This window comes from Myxocyprinus asiaticus, chromosome 16 (genome assembly GCF_019703515.2).
Source record: "Myxocyprinus asiaticus isolate MX2 ecotype Aquarium Trade chromosome 16, UBuf_Myxa_2, whole genome shotgun sequence".
Lineage (NCBI taxonomy): Eukaryota > Metazoa > Chordata > Actinopteri > Cypriniformes > Catostomidae > Myxocyprinus > Myxocyprinus asiaticus.
This window is the reverse complement of record NC_059359.1, coordinates 32,429,011-32,453,028: the sequence shown is the minus strand read 5'-3', so window position 1 is coordinate 32,453,028 and position 24,018 is coordinate 32,429,011. Positions and strand designations below refer to the sequence as shown.

The 24,018-nt window shown below is 41.0% G+C and overlaps 1 protein-coding gene across 2 annotated transcripts in view; it reads left to right on the top strand.

Moving 5' to 3' along the window:
* LOC127454438 (cyclic AMP-responsive element-binding protein 5-like) overlaps positions 1 to 24,018 on the top strand; it is a 109,578-nt gene that overhangs the window by 24,401 nt on the left and 61,159 nt on the right. For both annotated transcript variants that reach the window (XM_051721634.1, XM_051721632.1), the window contains exon 5: positions 6,353 to 6,513. In XM_051721634.1, coding sequence (XP_051577594.1) covers positions 6,353 to 6,513 — 161 coding nt within the window. The remainder of the gene's footprint in view (positions 1 to 6,352; positions 6,514 to 24,018) is intronic.

The following is a 24,018-nucleotide window of genomic DNA, read 5'->3' as shown; positions in this document are numbered from 1 at the left end:
TTTCCAAGCTTAATTTTAGAACTATTCATGAGAAACTATTTGCTGGATTTATGTTGTTTAGTTTTCTTTTGATTTGATCCTAGTGATTTCAGTCGAACATGTGTATCAGTTTTAATGCATGCTTCGTGTATTTTGTCGCATCCAGCTTTCAATAATAATTGCCCATAGCATATTCTCATTGTTTTACTTGAATATTACTTTCAGAATGCCACAGATGCACCTATAGAGTATTGATTCATTGTAATGAACAACGTATGCGTTTGTCACCACACTGAATATATGATGAACGATGTATATATGAAGAACGACAGTGCGTCAAACACCGGTAATTTTTATCCAGTATATGTTTACATGTTGCACCGTAAGTATATCCTTTGACAGTTATAAATGTGCTAGCACCAAGTATTTACACTAAAGTTGGCACTGTCATGCGTTACAAAGCATTTGTAAAACACGGAAATGTTTCACCGTTGGAAAATGCCCCAACTATATAAAAAGATAAACATTGTTATGTTGCGTCTTTGTTTAAACGAGAATAAAAAGTAATACCTATTACACAAATAGACAAGGAATAAATATAAATTAGTGTGATTACTTACTACGCTGTCACAGACTGCAGTATCCATGGTGTTTATGGAGGGGGTTCATTTTCTTCAGATTCGGGATCAGACTCTGGCTCAAACATGTATGGCTGAATTCTTCCTGTTGCCATTTTTAACCACCGAAGTCAAGTCATTTTTAATTGTATAGCACCTTTCACAACACACATCGCTTCAAAGCAGCTTTACAGAAAATCATGCATTAACTGAAAATGAAACTGTAATATCTATAAAGTCTTAGAGTCATCATTGTGTAGTTTGATTAAATACGATTATGAATTTTGTATAAATATAAGTCCTTAAATAATAATTGTATTTAGAAACCCAGTGAGCAAGACGAAGGTGACTGTGGCAAGGAACACAAAACACAAAAGCCAGTTCCCCTCTGGCTAACAGCATGAATATAATGCCAATATTACTTATTTATGTGCAGTGCAAGTCATGGTTTAAAATTATTAAACTAAGTAAGTGTTAAGGGCCAGTGTTTATGTAAGAACTGAAAGATTAATGACCAATGTCTTTGAAGTTCATCCTGGATTAACTGCAGAAGATCAAATAGATGCATTGTCCTTTGTTAGTTGGCTAATGAAGGCTTTTGTTGGCAATTTATTGATAGTCTATGTATTCCATGTTAAGAGTGTAGTCCATTACACCAATGATGCAGGCCGAGATCAGTGAGGTGCTTCGCAGTTCAACTGGCCGGTAATTTTGGTGAGGTCTATCCTAAATCCAAGGTTCAGGCAATGGTGTATGAAGTATCCCATGTCTTATGGTTGGAGTTGGCATCAGTTCATCCTCTGAGGTCTATCGTAATAGACTGAAGTGATGTCTGGCTGGCACTGGCTGCATTTTGTCATCATCACTCAGAGATCCAGCCGGTTCTGGTGACCTTGGGAGAGGAGTCCCGAGGTTGAGACATGGAAACAAATAGAATAATAATAACGTAGATGCCATTCAATTTTTTGCAGAGTTCAAATCAAATCAAATCAAATCAAATCACTTTTATTGTCACACAACCATATACACAAGTGCAATAGTGTGTGAAATTCTTGGGTGCAGTTCTGAGCAACATAGCAGTCGTGACAGTGATGAGACATATACTAATCTACAATAAACATAACATTTACACAACACAATTTAAAATCTAATATACACATAATTACACACAACACAATATACAAATAATAACATACAATGTACATTATACAATACACACAATATAGAATACACATTATACAATAAAAAAAAAGTATATATAGTACATATAAAATGTACAGTAGGTTGTATTGTACTTTATTGACATTCAGGCTGTCGGTTGATAGTCAGTTGCCAGTGTGTTGTTAAGAGAGAATATAATTTATGACAGTCCAGTGTGAGATAATAAGATTAATAAAGTGCAGTGCTGATGTATATTGATCGTGAGAGATCAAGAGTTCAAAAGTCTGATTGCTTGGGGGAAGAAGCTGTCATGAAATCGGCTGGTGCGGGTCCTGATGCTGCAATACCGCCTCCCTAATGGTAGCAGTGAGAGCAGCCCATGGCTCAGGTGGCTGGAGTCTCTGATGATCCTCTGAGCTTTTTTCACACACCGCCTGGTATATATGTCCTGGAGGGAGGGAGGCTCACCTCCGATGATGTGTCTGGCAGTTCGCACCACACTTTGCAGGTCTTTGCGGTTGTGGGCGGTGCTATTGCCGTACCAGACGGAGATGCAGCCAGTCAGGATGCTCTTGACAGTGCTGGTGTAGAACCGTGTGAGGATGTGGCGGTTCATTCCAAACTTCCTCAGCCGTCTCAGGAAGAAGAGGTGCTGATGAGCCTTCTTCACAACGGCCTAAGTGTGGACAGACCTTGTGAGTTCCTCAGTGATGTGGACACCCAGGAACTTGAAGCTGCTGACTCTCTCCACTGGTGCTCCATTGATGGTGATGGGGCTGTGTTCACTTTCTCCTCTCCTGAAGTCCACCACAAGCTCCTTTGTCTTACTGACATTGAGGGAGAGGTTGTGCTCCTGACACCAGCATGTCAGAGTGTGCACCTCCTCTCTGTAGACTGTTTCATCATTGTCAGTGATCAGACCTACCACCGTCGTAACATCAGCAAACTTAATGATGGCATTGGAGCTATGTGTTGCCACACAGTCATGTGTGTACAGGGAATACAGGAGTGGGCTAAGAACACAGCCCTGTGGGGCTTCAGTGTTGAGGGTCAGTGATGAGGAGATGTTACTGCCGATTCTAAACACCTGGCGTCTGCTTGACAGGAAGTCCAGGATCCAGCTGCACAGCGAGCTGTTTAAGCTCAGAGCCCGGAGTTTCTCATCAAGCTTGGAGGGCACTATGGTGTTGAATGCTGAGCTGTAGTCTACAAATGGCATTCTCACATAAGTGTTCCTTTTTTCCAGGTGGGAGAGAGCAGTGTGTATTGTAGATGCAATGGCATCATCAGTGGAGCGGTTGTTGCGGTAAGCAAACTGCAATGGGTTCGCTGTAGAAGACGACGTAACAGTACATCCATCGAAAGTCAAATTATATTTTAGCTGCTTATTTTTAGAGGTTTTTGGATCAAAAACTATTACCTCTGTTTTGTCGGAATTGAGTGGAAGGAAATTTCTGGCCATCCAATCTTTGATTTCATTGATACACTCTGCTAATTTGGAGAATTGTGAAATTTTGTCGGGTTTGGAAGAAATATAAAGTTGGGTATCATTGGCATAAGAGTGGAAACTTATTCCACAATTCCTGATAATATCTCCCAGGGGAAGCATATATAAGGTGAAAAGCAGAGGCCCTAAAACTGATCCCTGTGGCACTCCATACTTAACTTTTGTTTGATTTGACAGTTCCTCATTTACAAAGACAAAGTGGTAGCGGTCTGCTAAATATGACCTAAAGCATGCCTATGCAAGTCCACAAATGCCAACATAATTATCTAGCCTATTCAAGAGAATATCATGATCTATTGTGTCGAAGGCAGCACTAAGTTCTAAAAGCACTAAAAGAGAAATGCAGCCACGATCAGATGATAAGAGCAAATCATTAGTAACTCTGATAAGTGAAGGCTCTGTACTGTGGTGTGGCCTAAATCCTGACTGAAATTGTTCATATATACTATTTCTCGGTAGAAATGAACCCAATTGGGAGGACACAACCTTTTCTAATATTTTCGATATAAACAGGAGATTAAAGGAGAAAAAAAATTTCTTGTTGAACTTTAATCTGTTTTGAATGCTATTCTGATGCTAGTGAAACTTTGTAATATGGCACTTTTCATACCACTGTCTCCTTAAGATGATTCGCTTATGTTTTCCTCTTTTGTAAGTCGCTTTGGATAAAAGCATCTGCCAAATGAATAAATGTAAATGTAAATTTGAAATCGGTCTATAATTAGCCAATTCTCCAGGATCAGGTTGTGGCTTCTTAATAAGTGGTTTGATAACTGCCATTTTAAAGTTTCTTGGGACATGTCCTAAGGATAGCGTGGAGTTAATAATATTAAGAAGAGGTTCTGAGATTACAGGGAATACCTCTTTTAAGAGCTTAGTTGGTATTGGATCTAACATACATGTTGTGGCTTTTGATATTTTGATAAGTTTTGTGAGCTTTTCATGACCTATGACAGCGAAGGATTGAAGTTGCACGTGAGGAAAATTATAAGACTGTTTTCTGGGGTACTGTGACAGATGATTGCATAATTCCAATTTTATTTCTGATTATTTCAATTTTATCAGTAAAGAAATTCATGAAGTCATTTTTATTGTGCTGCGACGGAATATCTGGTTCAGTTGAGGCTTTATTCCTAACCATTTTTGCCACAGTACTGAATAAATACCTAGGATTGTTGTGGTTATTTTCTATGAGTTTGCTAAAATATGCTGACCTGGCAGCTTTTAGTGCCTGTCTGTAGCTACAGACACTATCCTTCCATGCACTGTGAAATACCTCTAATTTTGTATTCTTCCACTTGCGCTCAATTTTCCGAGCTGCTCTCTTGAAAGCATGAGTGTGATCATTGTACTACGGTGCGGGGCTTTTTAAAATTTTCTTTACTCTAAGGGGGGTGACACTATTTTTTTCATCAAGTTCTTCTAGACTTTGGGGCTTACTGAGTGCATGAGATAGATCTGGAAGATTATTAGTGAAGCTATCTTTAGTGGTCGAAACAATTGTCCTACCTGAACGATAGCATGGTGTAGACTGAGTAACATTAGCTGATCGCAGCATACAAGAGACGAGGTAATGATCTGAGATATCATCGCTCTGTGGTAGAATTTCTATAGTATCAAAATCAACTCCATATGACAGAATTCAGTCTAGCATATGATTATGGTGATTTGTTGGTCCTGTCACATTTTGTCTGACTCCAAGAGAGTTGAGAATATCGATAAATGCTAATCCCAATGTGTAATTTTCATTATCTATGTTAATGTTAAAGTCACCAACAATTAAAGCTCTATCCACAGTAACTACTATATCTGATATAAAATTTGCAAATTAACCAGGAAATCAGAATATGGCCCGGGTGATCTATATACTGTAGCAAGGGCAAAAGACAACAGAGATTTTTTATTTATATCTGGCGGTGTTACATTAAGCATTATTAGTTCAAAAGACTTAAACTTATATCCTGTCCTCTGTGTAACACCAAAACCATCATTGTAAATTGTAGCAACACCTCCTCCTCGACCCTTCAGATGAGGCTCATATTTATAAAAATAACCTGGGGGAATAGATTCATTTAAACTAATATATTCATCCGGTTTAAGCCAGTTTTCAGTCAAACAGAGCACATCCAAAATATGATCTGTAATAATATAATTTACAATTAGTGCTTTGGTTGAAAGAGATCTAATGTTTAGTATCCCTATCTTTATATGATGTTTATCTTCAATTTTTTTGTTTTTTTCAAGTTTGACCTTAAATTTTTTCTAAATGATTTAGTGAAGGGCTTGTGTTTGGTAGTTCGGGGAACAGACAAAGTCACTATATGATATCTAGGTGATACAGTCTCTATGTGTTGTAGTTTATGTGACCTGTGTGAAGTCTCAAGGCAGCTAGCAGATGATTAGCCAGCTAGATTAGCCAGTTTGTGTGCCTGACCTGGGCCCCAGTTAGTCAGATACTATCACTATTAAGACTATGAGCCAAATTACTAGAGAGGAGAGCGGCACCTTCCCTTCTGAACTTTTCAAAACAATGTAAAGGCGGGGACGTTGACACTTATTTCATATGCAAAGATATTACCCAATCATAGCAGTGGTGTTTACATTGAAGTCTTAAAGGAGACATGACCTGAAAATGGAGCATTTTAAACAGAGGGCCAAAAACAGGATAGAAAATGGACAATTATTTCTAAATTATGACTATTTTTGTGAAACAAATCTTACTAACATTACAAGTGGACCTCAGTGAACTTTATAAAAAAAATTATAAATGCAACGTATGACACCCTTTAAAAGAGGAACAGAGTGCATTTGTGACCACCAAACCTCCTCTTTCACACATCATGTCAAGTGTGGTGTGTGTCGGTCTTAACTGATGGGGCTTCTATATTTGGCATTCAATGATTGCTTCACACCTTGTTTTCTAGATTTTATGTTTAAAATAACAGTAATAATTCTTTGTAATTTAGTTTTAGGGGTTTATTTATATTTAGAAATTTTAAATGAGTTTATATGAGTTTAGTATTTTACAGTACACAGACACTGTATATTTTACCTTTATATTCATGATACTCCTCTATTTTCTGTACAGAATATCACTCTTCATGGGCAAGGAGGCACTAACCAGCACCAGCAGCAGACCCACTCAAGAATGGGCAATCATGACAGCAGCATAGTGATTCAGCAGGCGCTGCCCTCACCCCAGTCCAGTTCCGTTATCACCCAGGCCCCTTCCACCAACAGACAGATTGGGTAAGATGCGTTCTCATCAAAGCAAAGCCAGTGCATTTTGCCATGCGTCATTGGTTCCATTATAGTCACTGACACTCTGCTAGTCAGTGTCCCAAAGTTATAGTTTGAGGTACAGTGTAGCAGGCAGAGGCTAGTCATAGTTTGATATTAGTCAATATCATGCTGTTGTTTGCATTGCTCCTATCAGCAGTCGGCTTGCTCAAGGTGGAGAATTAGTGGTTACGTTCTTCAAAAGATGTAGAGTGACTATACTACTGTCATGTGGACAGCTTTGGACAAAACAGAATTTTTTGTAAAGTGTTTTGATATCAGTATTTGTAACCTCATACAGTAGCTCTTTGCTTGCTAGAAAAGGCTTGAAATGTTTCCTTCATGTTAGTTGTGTGTGTATGTGAAGGTGTGTGAAATAATTACAGTTGCAATCAAAATTATTCAACCCCAATGACCAGCAATACATTCTGGTGATGTGAATTAAAACACATCAACTAAAACCTCAGTAAACAGTCAAAGTTTTTAATACACATTTGAGTGATTTTGAGAACAAAGAGTTCAGTTTACCCACATTTTTTAATTAAAAATAGCTAATTCTCTCCACAAATGTCATGTCAAAAATATTCAACCCCCAAAGTCAATCATTTGTGGAGCATCCTTTATCCTTAATAACAGCAAATAAATGTTTCAGGTAAGTGTTCTCTGGCTTCGGACACCTCTCTATTAGAATTTGTACACATTTCTCATGAGCAAAAGCTTCCAGCTCATTGACATTCTTTGGTTTCTGTGCTGCCACGGCTTCCTTGAAATCACAACAAAGGTTTGCAATGGGATTTTAATGATGGACTGAAAGGGCTATTTAAGGACATTCCACGACCTATCCCTGAAGCAGATTTTGGACAACTTGGATGTATCCTTGGTGTTATTGTCTTGCTGGAAAGTCCAGTGATCACTGAGCTTCAATTTACACACTGAAAACATCACATTTTTCATTCAAAAATGGCCTGATACCTGAAAGAATCCATGGTGTCAGTCACATAGTCAGGATAGCCGTTTCCTGCAGCCGCAAAACACCCCCATAACAGGACTGACCCACCTCCATGCTTGACTGTGGGGATGGTGTCGTTCTTGTCATCACCTTGTCATCTTACTCTAGACGTACTGCTGACTCACGGGTCTAAAACTCATTTTCAGTTTAGTGCCATACGTCTATAAAACCTTCTTCCAGGACTCCACAGGTCTTTCCTAATTACTTCTTGAATATTCAAGTCAGCATTTCCCTTGGTGAAGTTTTGCTTTCTTCCACACCCCAAAAAGGTTGCTGTTGTACCATATTTAAAAATGTATGAATGGTGCGGCCAACTTTGTCTATTGGAAATTTAAGTGCCTTGGAAATGTACTTTTAGCCATGACCTTTCTTGTGTAATGAAATAATCTCCTCTATTAGCTTTTGAGACAGCTTATTTTTAATTGCATTTTTTGCATAGAAATACATTTTTGCTTACAACGCTAAACTTAAATTTTAAAACTTAAATAAGTGCCATTGCAGATTGATGACTTAATTTTGTTTTAAAACAATTACTTGTGTAGCCTTACATATTTAAGAAACAACTAAATGCAATAGGGGTTGAATATTTATGACATGGCTGTATTTTTAAAAAATCCTGCTATTTAGAAATATTAGGTTACTCCTTGTCTTCTCCTTTGCCCTTTGTCTTTACTCAGGGAGTGAAGTTTAACCAGTTTAAGCACTCCAGACTGACAATCTCAATACACCATAACTTTTCTTTGTGTGTGTGTGTGTTTTTTTTTTTTTATTGTTTTCTTTTTTATCTTTTTTTTTTTAATTATTTGCCTGCGTTATATGTGGGTAGTTAATTATGCCTTATTTCGTAAAGCATTATTTATCAAAGGTTTTTACCAGAGTAAAGATTAGGTCAAAATGAAGATGCATCCTTTTTGTGGTTTTGTGTTTTGCACATTCAGAGTTTCACATTTAAAGTTTCACATGCAAACGTAGGCACACATTTAATCCTTTATTTGACACCACCATTAAAACAAGGTACAGCTGGTATCAAATATTGGACAATTCACACGTCCTGACATTTACTCACAAGACATGTCGTTCTACCACAGCACCGATTTGCAAGCATTACCATTAATACTACAAACAGTTTTCATACTTATTTCACATTTATGTATACACACACACACACACGCACGCACACACACACACACACACACACGCACACATACACACACACGTTGGTGCGGCTATCCTTATGAGGACTCTCCATAGACATAATGATTTTTATACTGTACGAACTATAGATTATATCCCCTAAACCTAACCCTCACAAAAAACGTTCTGCATTTTTACATTTTCAAAAAACAGCGTTTAGGAATTTTTTCTTTTTTTTTTTGATCCCCTTTTTCTCCCCAATTTGGAATGCCCAATTCCCATTACATAGTAGGTCCTCGTGGTGGCGCGGTTACTCACCTCAATCTGGATGGTGGAGGACAAGTCTCAGTTGCCTCCGCTTCTGAGACAGTCAATCTGCGCATCTTATCACGTGGCTCGCTGTGCATGACACCGCAGAGTCTCACAGCATGTGGAAGCTCATGCTACTCTTCGCGATCCACGCACAACTTACCACGTGCCCCACTGAGAGCAAGAACCACTAATCGTGACCACGAGTAGGTTACCCCATGTGACTCTACCCTCCCTAGAAACCAGGCCAATTTGTTTGCTTAGTAGACCTGGCTGGAGTCACTCAGCATGCCCTGGATTCGCACTCATGACTCCAGGGGTGGTAGTCAGCGTCAGTACTCACTGAGCTACCCAGGCCCCATTTAGTATGTTTTTTAAGCGATTTGAATTATAGGGTCACTAGAAATGACCTCATAAACCACATTTTTAGCATAATACCCTTGTAATTACCAGTTTGTAAAAAAATTCCTCGTAAATCACCAAAACCTGCCCACATACACACACACACATTTTTGCTTTCTAAATGGGGACATACCATAGACTACTATAGTTTTTATATATAGCTGATTATAATAAATATAGACCAACCCTAACCCTAAAAGATTTTTGTTTTCTTTAGAATAAAAAAAAACATTATTTACTTTATTTATAAATAGTTTTTAGAACTGAGGTCATCCCAAATGTCCCCAAAAGAAAAGTTTTGTCAGATTTAGCTAACTTGGGGGCATATTGGTCCCCAAAGTATAGTTAAGTATGTGCACACACACACACACACATTTACCAAATGGAAATAAATCATTGTCATTATTTACTGTCATTATTTACTCACCTTTTACTCACCCGCTATTTTTGAATCTGGACACTAGAAGCAAGCTTCAGCAGAGGGGAAGATTATCAGCAAATAATGACTTAAATTTAGTCTGTTCTTCACACAAAGTTATTGTACGACTTCAGAAGACTTGGAATATAGCGCATGAGTCGTATGGGCTAATTTTATGTTTCTTTAGTGCTGTTTTGATGTTCTTTTTGGAGCCTGACAGATGTGCTCACCATTGTTGGGTAAATTACTTAAAAATAGTAATCCACTACAGATTACTAATTATTTCTCTAAAATTGTAATCAGATTACTTTACTAATTACTTAATTGAAAAAATAACCACATTACTTATTACTTTACTTTTAAGCTACTTTCTAAAACACTTTTCTGCTCAAAAAAATCAAAAGAATGTCTATATTTCTTTCTTGTTAATTGTTACACACAAGATACACTCAGCTCACATTTCTCCTTTCACTCATTATGGGGCCATAATTCTACATAAATAATATATTAGAAATAAGCATAATCCTATAATGTACTTAAAAATAATTCAATTAATTGCAATTCAGTAACAAATTGATTACAAGAATTTAAATGTAATGCATTACGCTATCTTTTTTGACTAAAAAGTCATTAGATTACAGTAATTTATTACTTTGTAACTGGATTACACCCAGTATGTGAGTTTGGAACAACATGGATGGTGGATAAAGATTTTTCGGTTTTGGGTGAACAGTTCCTTTAAAGAGTTGGGATTTGATTAGCAGCAAGTTTGTTGACAATTTCCCCCTTAATGTTACGTCAAGTGTTTTACTGTAATGGTAAGAAACTCGCAATTAAAAATGTCCTTGTAGGTAGGGCTACTCACATTCCTTGGAAGATTGTAACAAGCTTTGAAAGTTGTGTGTGTGTGTTTACGAAACTTACCAGTTGTCCCTGTAGTGACTCTTGAAGTTCCTGTGTCATGTAGCCAGCTTGGGTGTGTCTCAAAGTGATCACATCAGTGGTGCAGCTCTGATGGGGATATCAGCTTATTGGGATGACGCCCCTCTTGCGCAAACACAACCCACTGCTGACCCGTCTCTCTCTGACTTTCTCTTTTCCTCCCTTTCCCCATCAGTCTTGTTCCCTCTGTCTGTCCCTCTCTCTTTCTGTCTTTTTCTCCATCTCTTGTTTTGCATCGGAATACACCCTGTATGTAGGATAATTACCACCTGAACACTACACTATCAAACACATGATGGACTGCATAGAGGACAGTATCATTTTCAGCAGTGAGCTGGTGGTGCTTTAGGGTGAAGATTAAAGAGTCAGTTCTGCTGAGCTGCTGCCACATCATTCACTGGCTCCAAAATCACAGATTTATTGTTTTATAGAGGTGGGCGGTACAACCAAAATCTTATATCATGGTATGTGTAGTTTTATATCACAGTCATGGTATATGTCAGAATATAGTTTTCAGGAAATTCCACGAAAACATTGTTTATATATTAAATAAACATGTGTTAATGCCTATTTTTTGATAATCCAGTGAATTAAATACTTTATAAATTAAATGTAATTTATCTCATTTAATGTTTATTTTTTATTTTTTTACTTGATGCATGCAAACCAAAAGATATGATTATTCATAACAAATGAATTATATGGCATCAGTACAATAGCATCTGCTTCACATTATGTAACACTTGAGTTAAAAACAAAAGACTCAAAACAATAAAACTAATATTCTGAAATGGATCTTTCTGACTCAAGCGAGCCACATTCAAAGCCGTTGTAAAATAGCTGATATACACACACCTGAGTTTAGTAACACACCTTAATAAGAAGTTCTTCTACATCTTGACTTGTCTGGAACACATCCCACTCTGTATTTTTGCATTATTCCATGTTTCTTCATTGCTTTCACATGTAAATAACGTAACGTAAAATTTTGCCCACTGATAGCAGCACAGATATATCTACACTGAAAAAATACACAAAAAATTGTCTAAATTAACGGGTTTTATTCAAATAAAAAGTATTATTTAACATCACTAAATTCAACCTGATGACATTAGTTTACACCAACAAAACAAATTTTAAGGGTCAGTTCAGATAGAAATAGCCCCTTAAGGTAACAATTGCAGTTTTACAGTGTACTGTGTTATAAACGGTATTGTAAAATATCTACCGGTTGACACATTTCTTAATTCTGCCCAGCCCTAATTCTGTATATTGCTAGATGGTCTAAGACAACATGTTTCATAATGAAAATGTCTTGTCACCACTTAGCAGTTTGATATATGTGTACTTTTTCCACTCATTCTCATCTTTGAGGCAGTAAGTCTGCACATATCTGAAAAACCCTTACCCTCTTTACTTATCTCCACTGAATAATCAGTAACACACTCTTTACTAAGGGTCTGTGTAATAGCTTGGATCTTTGAGGAACTCTGTAAGGCGAGTGAGGATAAAGTGCATTTCTCTATGCCAGTGGTGAGACAGGATAGGGGGTTGGTGCCCAGATTGGACAGCTTGTGAATATTGGATGGAAGTCCTGTCAGTCAACTTGATTGACAGTGTTGATAGTGCATTTGTTCTGGGAAAGGGATGGAATTTCAGTTGAAGAAAGAAAGAGAGGGTAAGATAGAGAGAAAGAGAGATAGCCAGTTAATTCTCCTTTCTTTACTCTCTGGCCAAAATCCTTAGGTTTTCTTTTCTTCAGTAGATGCTCAAAGATGGTTAAAATAGGGAGTCACGTGGCGCAATGTGAGAGTCGGATGTGTGAACGGTGAGCTCTGTGTACTTTGCTAGTTTTTAATACTTTTTGTGTCATAAACCAGTGAGATTCGATACACCCTGTTCCATAACTGTTTTATGAAGACAATATGTCAAACAATTCAAAATCCTCGGGCTCTGGAGACATTAAAAGACACTTACATGCTCAAGCAGATAACCCTGACAGGGCCGCAGACAGGGGACTCAGTTTGGATGGTGCGGTGGGAGAGATTCAGCGTCAACTGTCGAGCACATCGGCAATGCTGGCGAAGGTCGTTGCTGACTTGGAGGATCTTGCTGTAATACGTCGATCGATCACTGCCATGGAGACAAAGTTCTCCGAGTTGGTTACAAGAGTGGGGGATGTCGAGAAACGGATCGATTATCTGGCCTCAGAGAATTGACACGATTGAAATACAGATATAATAGTATTTCGTCGTGGAAGGTGGAGTCTTGGCTATTCAGGACAAGACAGTCGTACTCTGGGGACGAGGCAGGAAAACTTCTGGCTAGTTATATAAAACAGAGAGAGTCTTTTCTACCATTCCCTCAGTGAAATCTGCTGGTGGTGAAATATTTACCTCAGCCATTGATATTAATAATGCTTTTAAAGAATTCTATCTTGATCTCTGTAGTTCCACGTCTTCGTCTATTGATGAGGATATTAGAAACTTTGTGGAACCATTAGAACTTCCTAAACTGACGGCTGAGCAAAAAAATTCTCTTGATTCTGAGATAACCTTGGAGGAGCTTGGCGAGGTAATTAAGGCCTTGCCTACATGCAATATTCCAGGGCCAGATGGCTTTGCCGCTGAGTTTTTTAGATCTTATGCTACAGAACTGGCTTCACTTTTGCTAGAAGTTTATACAGAATCATTAAAGAATGGAAAGCTTCCGCCAACCATGACACAAGCCCGGATCAGTCTGATTCTTAAAAAGGACAAAGATCCAAGCGAGTGTAAGAGTTAATGTCCAATTTCCCTGATCCAGCTAGACGTTAAAATATTGTCAAAAATTTTGGCTAACCGATTAAGTAAAGTTATGACATCTCTTATACATATAGATCAGGTGGGGTTTATTTGGGGCCATGGCTCTTCGTATAACATTAGGCGTTTCATCAATATTATGTGGTCAGTGGTGAATGATCAGACTACTGGCTAATGATCAGAAGGCGTTTGATATGGTAGAATGGGATTATCTTTTTAAGATTTTGGAAATGTATGGGTTTAGGAATACTTTTATTGGTTGGAGTAAGTTACTTTATAGACACCTGGTAGTGGCGGTACAAACGAATGGATTAATTTCAGATTATTTTACTCTGGATAGGGGCACCCGGCAGGGTTGCCCTCTTTCCCCATTATTGTTCTGTCTTGCCCTGGAACCAAACAGGGCATTAAGTATTTGGGTATTTTATTCCCAGCAAATTTGTGTGATTTAGTTAGAGTTAATTTTGACCCTTTAATAAAAAGGTTATCGAGCGATGTGGGCAGGTGGGCTTCATTACATTTATCTATGATTGGGAAGGTTAATGTTATTAAAATGAATTGTATTCCAAAATTCAACTACCTGCTACAATCTCTCCCTATAGATGTCCCCCTCTCTTATTTCAAGTAATTTGATAGCATAGCGAAGTCCTTCATTTGGAATGGTAAACGTCCCAGATTACATTTCAGTAAGTTGCATAGGCCAACTGACAATGGTGGGCTAGGCCTACCCAAGATTTTGTTTTATTATTATGCATTTGGTCTCAGACATTTGGCTCATTGGTCGCTTCCACCTGAGAGAGCCCCTCCCTGGTTTTGTATTGAACAGGAAGTTCTTGCCCCTATTTTGCCATTGCAAAGCCTTTCGGTATTGCAAAAACCTGCACTCAGTATGGACAAAAGTGTCCAGAGTATTTAATTCGGACGTTTATTTAAATGTTGCCTCGATCATATGGCTGAACCCAAAATTATGTATTAATAAGTCCCCTTTCTGCTGGTCAGAGTGGATTGTGAGGGAGGTTAATACGCTCGGTGACCTATATGAGAGGGGAGTGTTGAGATCCTTTGAAAATATGGTTCAACATTTTCCCAGATCTCAGTTTTTTAGGTATTTACAGCTGTGTCACCTGCTGTGTACTATTTTTGGAGTAGCATACACCCCCCTAAAGCGGCAGATACTCTGGGAGTAGTGATTACTGCTTTTGGAAAAGGTCATGAGGCATCAGTGTATTACTCCCTGCTAATTCAGAGTCTGGGGGATGGAGCTTTAACTTCTATCAAGAGATTATGGGAGGAAGATTTAAACTTGGTATTGGAGGAGGGAGTGTGGGCAAGGATTCTAAAAAACGTCAAGTCTACTTCTAAAGATGCAAGGGTGCGTCTTATGCAATTTAAGATTTTACATTGATTCTATTGGACCCCCTCTAGATTGTATAGGCTTGGTCTGAAAGACACACCCACCTGCTGGCGATGCCAATCAGAAGATGGAGACACAACCCATGTTTTTTGGTGGTGTGTTAAGATCCAAGAATTTTGGTTGAAGGTTCAGAGTTTTATGTGTGACGTATTGGGCACCCAAATTTCATTTTGCCCCAGACTCTGTATTTTAGGCGATGGGGCAGTCATTATTATAGGGGATAAACACATAACAAACTGGGTCCTAACCAGTGTTATGATTGGCAGACAGATTGTTCTAAGGGGATGGAAGTTGGCTGGAGTGCCCTCATTTCAAGAGTGATGCACAGAGATGGGTAGGGTGGCGGCATTCAAGGAAATGTCATACAGAAGGCTGGTGAACTAAGATTCATTTGATAGGAAATGGGGCAGCTATTTGGCCTTTTTGGAGGGCTCTCGGGGAGGGGCAGTGGAGAGAGAAGTATAGTTTTAAATGTGTGTGATTATTATATATATATATATATATATATATATATATATATATATATATATATATATATATATATATATATACACATTTTTTATTTTGTGTGTGTGTGTGTGTGTGTGTGTATACTCATGTGTGACCACAGGGATGTTTGTTGAGTGTCAGGGTGGGGTTGGGAGGTGTAATAGTGGGGGTTAAATGTTGATTCTGTGAATATATGTTTTTCTTTTCTTTGTTAATTGTATGAATCAATAAAAACTTTTAAACAGAAAGAAAAAAAATGCTCCAATGCAAAAAAAAAAAAAAAAACACGTTGTAAATAAATATAATTTTTTGCGCAAAGGGATTAGACCCCAGTGGAATGCTGTAATTAATCCTTTTCACATTAATGGTGGCAGCTATAATTGTAATCTCGATTAGTTTTTAGATTGATTGTGCAGCCCTAGTTTAATATCATGAAAATAATATTACAATGCGAAGAATCTTAATGGTCCTTAAATAGGCTTCATTTTTTATGCAAAATATAATATTTTGTTTTTTCTTTTTTTCATGTTTTCATGAGATTCCCCCATTCGGAGTTTGTGTTATCATTCTGATGCTGTTTTGTCTTTCTAGTTGTTGAAGATCTTCTCATAATAGGTACATTTGTAGCCTGTCTTTTTCACAAGTGTGAGATTGAATGTTTAGTTATGGGGACAGTGCATGTCAGGGTTCAGCCTATGGAAGCATGTATCAGTTTGAGTGAAAATGTCCACCTCAGCAGGAAAATATCTTCAATCCCCTCAGCACAGAAACTCTACTTCCCGCAGGAAGCCATCAAGGCCAGTTAGCGCCCCTGTCCACAAACGATTTAATTTGCTCTTCCTCTCCTCATCTATATGTTTCATAGTTGGCAAATTCATCTGGGGCAATTACTCAGCTCCTTTGCTTTCTGAGAATGTCCATCACTTTTAGAGCATTAGAGAAGACTTCATCAGAGTTTGAGCTGTCTTTTCAGTGTTCCTGTTTCTGAGATGGTTTCATGGTTTAAAGTGTGCAATGTCTGCGTCACCAAATGGGGAAAAGAGTGTGTTTTTAAACAGATTTCTTCTGCACCCTTTTCTCTTTGAAAATGTACTGTAATTAACTGTACAGCTATTGTTAATGGGTGCAGTAAGCTTAATCTGGGGTCCCTCTGTTTTCTGGGTTCTTTTGGACGAGAAGATTGACAGAGGTATACAGCATCCATTGAATTAGGATAACAAGTAATTTTCACTGCACCGCCATGTTTACTAAAGTGCTTTGGAGGCTTGGAATCAATTAAGATTGGCTTTCCTCAAGTCTGCCTGCTAAACCGGGCTCAGGCGGGGGGCCCACAGCTGTGAAACCCCAGGACCCACAAACCCCCCCACCTTTTCCTGACATTCCCCCAATGTTCCTCTGCTTTTTTCCCCCCTTTATTCACACCAGCACGGTCCCTCAGAAAGGCATTGGAGACGGATTGGTGACCCTCAGAGAAGCAAGTTGACACAAACCAGTGTAAAGACCCCTCTGTACTGAAAGCAAAAGAGTAAAATAAAAGGATAGAGTACTGGAGATCTGAATGCCATGGCTGTCACGATCATTTAAAGGGGAAAGGGGGGTGTCCAAATGATTTGAATGTCCTCTGCATGGGAATTACTAACATCTGTTCCTGAGTAATGTCAGTGCTAAATATGTTAGACATAGTCAGTCGATGTGAGATAAAACATTGTGAGGTGAGTACAACCTCTTTGACTGAGTGAAAAGAGAGGCCAGGTGTTGGAGAAAATGGCTGGTAATGGCAGGTACTAAATGTGAACAGTGTCTGAATGGAGACAGTGCACACTGAAGGCTGGACATAGGAGGAAAAGTTCAACAAAGGACCGACAATAGTTATTTTCCTCTTGATCTCTTGTGATTGAGTTTTAGTTCAAATGTTCTTTTGACAGCCATCATAATAGATGCAAAATTGGTTGGAAATGGAAACGCTTGCTCATTCATGCCAGATAAATATGACTGTCATGAACAGCATAGGGTAATTTCCTGTGAAACATATATAGAAATAAAAGGTTTTGAAAGAAATTGAGGGATAAGTCAAAAATTGTTTTTGTGGTGATCAACATTATCCCACAAATGCTGTTGATTGAGCTTAACTTGTATTGAACCTGGAATATTCCTTTAACTTCACAAAAAAAAACAAAAAAAAAAACAAAACAAAGAACTCCTTTGTAATTTGTATTTCCATTTTCTGTTTTTAAAGTATCAGACAAAATTCCCCATGCTGATATAAGGAAGTGCCTCTGAATTTTACTTCCCTCCATCAGAGTTTCCCCACTTCAAAAGGTTTTTCCCTCCTTCCTTCCTCTCACCATGCGAGAGAATACACAAATGAAATGTTACACAGTCTGATTAGAACTTTTGTTGTTGTAGTGTCAGAAAACTGTGTGTGTGTGTGTTTGTATGTGTGTGTTTTGAACAGGGGTGTAAAGTAATTGAGTAAAAATTCTTAAGTATAATTTTTTGGGATTTTTACTTTACTCGAGTGCAGTTTAAACAGAATATATGTACTTGTACTTAATTACATTTCCAAAGAAAAATTTGTATGTTTTACTCCTTACAATTTTATTTAAACTTGAAAAGTACATTTTTGCAGATAATTTTCTTTCGTCTTACTGGACTGAAGCCGCCTTTTCACTTAACTCGAGTGTTGCATGGTGGCTGTGTGGAGTTCCAACCATCTGCAGAGGCGGCATTTTGGATCTGATTTGAGCTTCATATATGTTGAAATATTTGTGTGACTAGACTGTGTGTGACCGCCCGACTGAATGTGAAGTAATCATTAAAAACTATGAGCACGAAGTGAGAAACACTGGTGGTTTTTGTCCTAAACTTTATTCTAAATGTCTGCTACTTCTACAGATTGGACAGTTATGAAGTCAAAAATGATAATTCACATTGAAAATATATATATAAAAACGAAAGGCTTTTATAACTAAATGTGCAAAAGTCATTTATTTCTATACTTGCCTTCATATTTAAATCATATCAATGAATTTGAGGGGTGGTGGTGGCATAGTGGACTAAAGCACTGAACCGGTAAGCAAAAGGTTGTTGGTTCAATCCCCACAGCCACCACCATTGTGTCCTTGAGCAAGGCACTTAACTCCAGGTTGCTCCAGCAGGATTGTCACTGTAATAAGGGCACTGAAAGTCGCTTTGGATAAAAGTGTCTACCAAATGCATAAATGTAACTTTCTACTCCATATTTGCTTAATTATTATTATTGTTGTTGTTGTTAGGCAACTATTAATTATAATAATAACTATAAAACCAGAAATTATTGTGATAATAAAAATAATGTAATCTGGGTAAATATTAATTATGAATTTTATTGAATTCATCCATCTGCCTAATGTCCTGTTTACTTGCATAACCTCCGTTCCCTGATGGAGGGAACGAGACGTTGTGTCGATGTAGTGACACTAGGGGTCACTCTTGGGAGCCTGAAACACCTCTGGTCTTTGATAAAAGGCCAATGAAAATTGACGAGTGGTATTTGCATACCACTCCCCTGAACATACGGGCATAAAAGGAGCTGGTATGCAAGCACTCATTCAGATTTTCTCTTCGGAGCCGAACGGTCGATGCTCACTGAGCTGAATTCCCACGGCTGTTCATTCACCTCTGCTGGATTTGATGGCGCATTTCAGCAGTTTCTCCCCCCTCTGCACTGGTGCACTGCAGAGAACGCCCCTGGGCGCTTCGGCAGAAATAAAAGAGTATATTCTAAAAAAGAGTATATTTCTCTAAAAGAGCGGAACACTCGGAACGTCTTTTTAATGACGCGTCTTTTTAAAGATGCCTTTCCGTTTGTGTGTTATTCCTGGTTGCGCTCGTTATCTCTCGCCTTCTGACGGTCACGATCGCTGTCTTTCGTGTCTGGGTGCTGCCCACATGGGGACAGCATTCGTGGATGGGTCGTGTACTCATTGCGAGAGCATGTCCATGGTAACGATGCAGTCGCGGCTTGCCTTTGTAAGAAAACAAGCCACCCCAGCGGCTCCCCGCCTCGGTCCTTCTACACACGGGTATGAGACCAGCGCGGCTAGCACTGGGGGTGATTTGGGGACTCCAATGGGACCACCTCCGCCGGGTATCCTCCCACGGACCTCCCATTCCCCAGCACGCTCGTCTGCCCCGATCGGGCTTCCGGATGAGTCCATCGGCTCGTCTCATGGCGAGTTCGACCTCTTATTCGGAGCTCGCGAAGGTGATGAGCTCTCGAGCGCAGCATCGGAGAGCGGGCTCGTCCAGTCAGACGCGGAAGCCTAAGCTGGGCTCCTCCCCTCGGGTGCGGTCGCCGCTCACAGCCATGCCCCACCACACCCCAGAAGTGAACAAGGAGCTGACAAGGTCGTGGGAGGCACCTTTTACTGCCTGGTCCCGATCTTTCAGCTCCCCTGCCCTCACTACTCTCGATGGTGGGGCGGCCGAGGGCTATTCTGCAATCCCCCTGGTGGATAAGGCACTCGCGGTGCACCTATGCCCGCAGAGTGCCGCCACCTGGCGTGGGCAACCAAAGCTTCTGTCCAAGGCCTGTAGGTTTACGTCGTCCCTGACGGCCAAAGCCTACGGTGCCACTGGACAAGCCGCCTCCACCCTGCACGCCATGGCTCTCCTGCAAGTCCACCAAGCCAAGGCGCTAAAGGAACTGCACGAGGGGAGTTCCGCACCGGGATTGATGCAGGAGCTGGCTCGGCAACCGACCTCGCTCTCCGGGCAACGACGGTCACGGCGCGGTCTCTCAGGTGGGCAATGTCCACCTTGGTGGTCCAGGAGCACCACTTTTAGCTCAACCTGGTCGAGATAGGAGAGGCCGACAAGGCACGGTTCCCAGTGGCGATTTTAGGGGGTGGCCTGTGGTGGCCTGGGCCACCCCTGAAATCTCATTGGCCACCCTGTGGCCACCCCAGAACTGATTGGTAGTTCATCATGTTCATCAGCACAAGAATGAAGAACCAATAGAAACACCTGTCAATCAAAGATGACATCTCAGGTCATTTGTTGATTTAGAGCCACACTGACCCAGGGTCAGTTTTATATTTCTGACCATTATAGTAGTGGTGGGACTGAAGCTGTGTGAGCTGATCTTTGATCAGTTGGGGGAGGGGCAGGCCGCGGGCGGCCAGGCAGGTGCCGCAGGTCGCAGGTCGCGGGCAGCGGGCGCCAGGTCTGGAGTATAATGGTTGGTCAGAAACACGAAGCTGACATGAGCTAGCGTCTACCTCCAACTTCCAAGGAGTTGACGACGTTGATTTGTGGTCAAAAAGAAAGCTGTTATTTGAGAGGTATGTTCATCTAATCTATCGTTTAATTTATCCCGAATTTCCATGTGAATGTGAAAACATTTTTTCATTGTTACAGTAGCTAGGTTAAAGAGTAAGCTAGACCCTACACCACATTCAGCATGTTATCTTTATATTGACATGAAATATGAAATGCCATGTTTTCTGATTTAATGACGGAGGTGTGTAAAGCGTTTTACAGATGTATATGTTCAATAGCTAAAGTTATATATATGGCTAACCTGTGTGTGAAATGGAAGGGTTTGTGCTGTGACTGTACTTTAAATCTTTACATGAGTTATTTATGAGCTCTTTATGTGTATTATTGGTCAGTCAGACCAATAAAATCTTCAAAGATTTTATACCTTATTTGACATTTTAAATATGCAGAGGCAGGGCAAATTGCACTTAAATGCCGCAAATGATTTGACTAGCTATTTTATTTGGTAATATTCAAAGTAATTGAAGCTATCAGAACATGTGGAAAATAAACCTGAGTAGACACTGTAAATAGAGTTTTGATTTTTACTGTATTCAGAGCTCAATCTGCAATTTTGGGGTTTCCAGACAGACACCTATAAGCCCTCGTAGCCAATTTCACACACTGATTTGTACCCAATTTAACAATATTTCTGCTGGACAGTGCAGTTATAGCTAATAAATTAATGAATAATTGATTGAATGATTGATTGAATTGCACCTCAATCAGTTATCACCTGTACTTGTATCTTTTTATGATTATACACTATACCTGATGTTATACGCAGATTAATTCTCTATAATGAGAATAGTTCTTAAAAATGTGTAACTGACTTTTCCTAAAGAATTACTGATTTAAAAATGGATGTTATGTTAAAATAACTAGAGATTCCCAGAAACTGTAATAGGTTGAAATAGAACAGGAATAGAAAACTGTCAAATGTCAAAACAACAGTCTGATATTGAATACAAAAAATTCAGTGAATGCTAACATGAATTTAAGAATTCATTTATTCTACATGTGTAGATGTTGAAGCAAAGCAATGCGATATTTACACATTTTGATCATGTGCCATTCATAAAGGTTCTCCTGGTATCGCCACCCCACACTAGGTCTGTGCGCCATCTTGGCCACCCCGGTAACAATGTCCTGGATTCGCCACTGACGGTTCCTTGGCACCCCCATTTCCCAGGTTGGCCTGTTCGACGACACCATCGAGGACTTTGCCGAGCAGTTCTCGGCGGTGAAGCAGCAGACGGAGGCTATCCGGCACATCCTGTCCCGGCGTGGCTCAAGATCCCGCACGCCGTCTGCTCGTTGTCAAGGGCATCTCCCTGCAGTGACTGCACCGGCTCTGCCGCAGCCCGGCCCGGCCCCAGTGTGGAGCCCACCGCAGGAAGCAGACGCCACCCATCTCACGGCCGCCGCCAAGAACCCATGAAAGGCTTCGAAGTGCCCCTGAGACGGGCGATCCAGGGACAACGAAACCCGCTGATCTGGAGCTGGTAAGCAGACCACTCCATCTCCCGGTGGAGGGCCGGGAGGAGAATCTTTTGTTACCTTTTCATTTAATTTCGCCACATGCCCAAGTGGCTGCAGTACCCAAGAGTTCAGCAAGAGCAGTTTCCTTGTTCCCTGGGTCACATACCCGGTGCGCACGGTCGTCATCATGACCACCGTCCACCATTCCATTTTGGCAGGTTTGGCGCTCCAGCGGCGGTCTCCCCGCCCCCGTGTGCCCAGCTGTGGCACAAATCCGCCCCCGATGTGACAGTCTCCACGGGTCACGAGGACAGGCCTCTTCCTCCCCCATCCCAGGCTGTTCCGGGGGTGGTCACAAGGACCCAGGTAAGTGCTTCAATGTCCCTGAACTCAGCACGGCCACGACACGGCATGGCACCTCAGGCTCCACCCCGCCGCGAGGCCCCACCCGCCAGTACGTCCGATAAGATTGTCCCCTTGGTCCCCCTTGCCCGGAACTTGGACGCGTGACTTGCGCTTTCCAACCCGTCGCAATGGCTGGTCCAGACCGTCCGACTCGGCTACACGATTCAGTTCGCCAGGCGTCCGCCCAGGTTCAGCGGTGTCCACTTCACCTCTGTGAAGGGCAAGAACGCCGCTACCTTGCGCGCAGAAATCGCTACCCTCCTACGGAAGGGTGCGATAGAGCCTGTCCCTCCGGCCAAGATGAAGAAGGGGTTTTACAGCCCCTACTTCATTGTACCGAAGAAAGGCAGTGGGTTGCGGCCAATCTTGGCCTTGCGAGTACTGAACCGGGTTTTACACAGACTCCCGTTCAAGACGCTGACACAAAAATGCATTCTAGCGAGCTTCCGGCATCAAGATTGGTTCACGGCGGTAGACCTGAAGGATGTGTACTTCCACGTCTCGATTCTACCTAGACACAGACCCTTCCTGCGGTTTGCATTTGTGGGTCAGGTGTATCAGTACAAGGTCCTCCCTTTCGGCCTGTCCTTGTCTCCTCGCGTCTTCACGAAGGTCGCAGAGGCAGCTCTTGCCTCGTTAAGGGAAGTGGATATTCGCATTCCTCAACTATCTCGACGATTGGCTAATCCTAGCTCACTCTCGGGATGTGTTGTGTGCACACAGGGACCTGGTGCTCTCGCACCTCAGCCGACTAGGGCTTTGGGTCAACTGGGGAAAGAGCAAGCTCCTCCCGGTTCAGAGCATCTCTTTTCTTGTCTTGGAGTTGGACTCAGTCTCGATGACGGCACGCCTCACGAACGAGCGCACAGTCGGTGCTGACCTGTTTGAAGGTGTTCAGACAGAAGACAGCGGTTCCACTGAAACTGTTTCAGAGGCTCCTGAGGCATATGGCATCCTCAGCAGTGGCCACTCTGTTCGGGTTGATGCATATGAGACCGCTTCAGCACTGGCTCCAGACTCGAGTCCCGAGATGGGCATGGTGCCGCGGGACACATCGCGTGGCCATCATGCCGGTCTGTCACCGCCTCTTCAGCCCTTTGACCGACCTCACATTTCTACGGGCAGGCATTCTCCTAGAGCATGTCTCCAGGCGAGTCGTGGTTATGACAGACGCCTACAAAATGGGCTGGGGCGCTGTATGCAACGGGCACGCAGACGCCGGCTCCTGGACGGGCCCGCGGCTACGTTGGCACATCAACTGCCTCAATTCTGCTCACCCTGTGGAGGTTTCGGCCGTTGATCCAGGGCAAGCATGTGTTAGTTTGGACAGACAACATGGTAATGGTAGCATATATCAACCGTCAAGGCA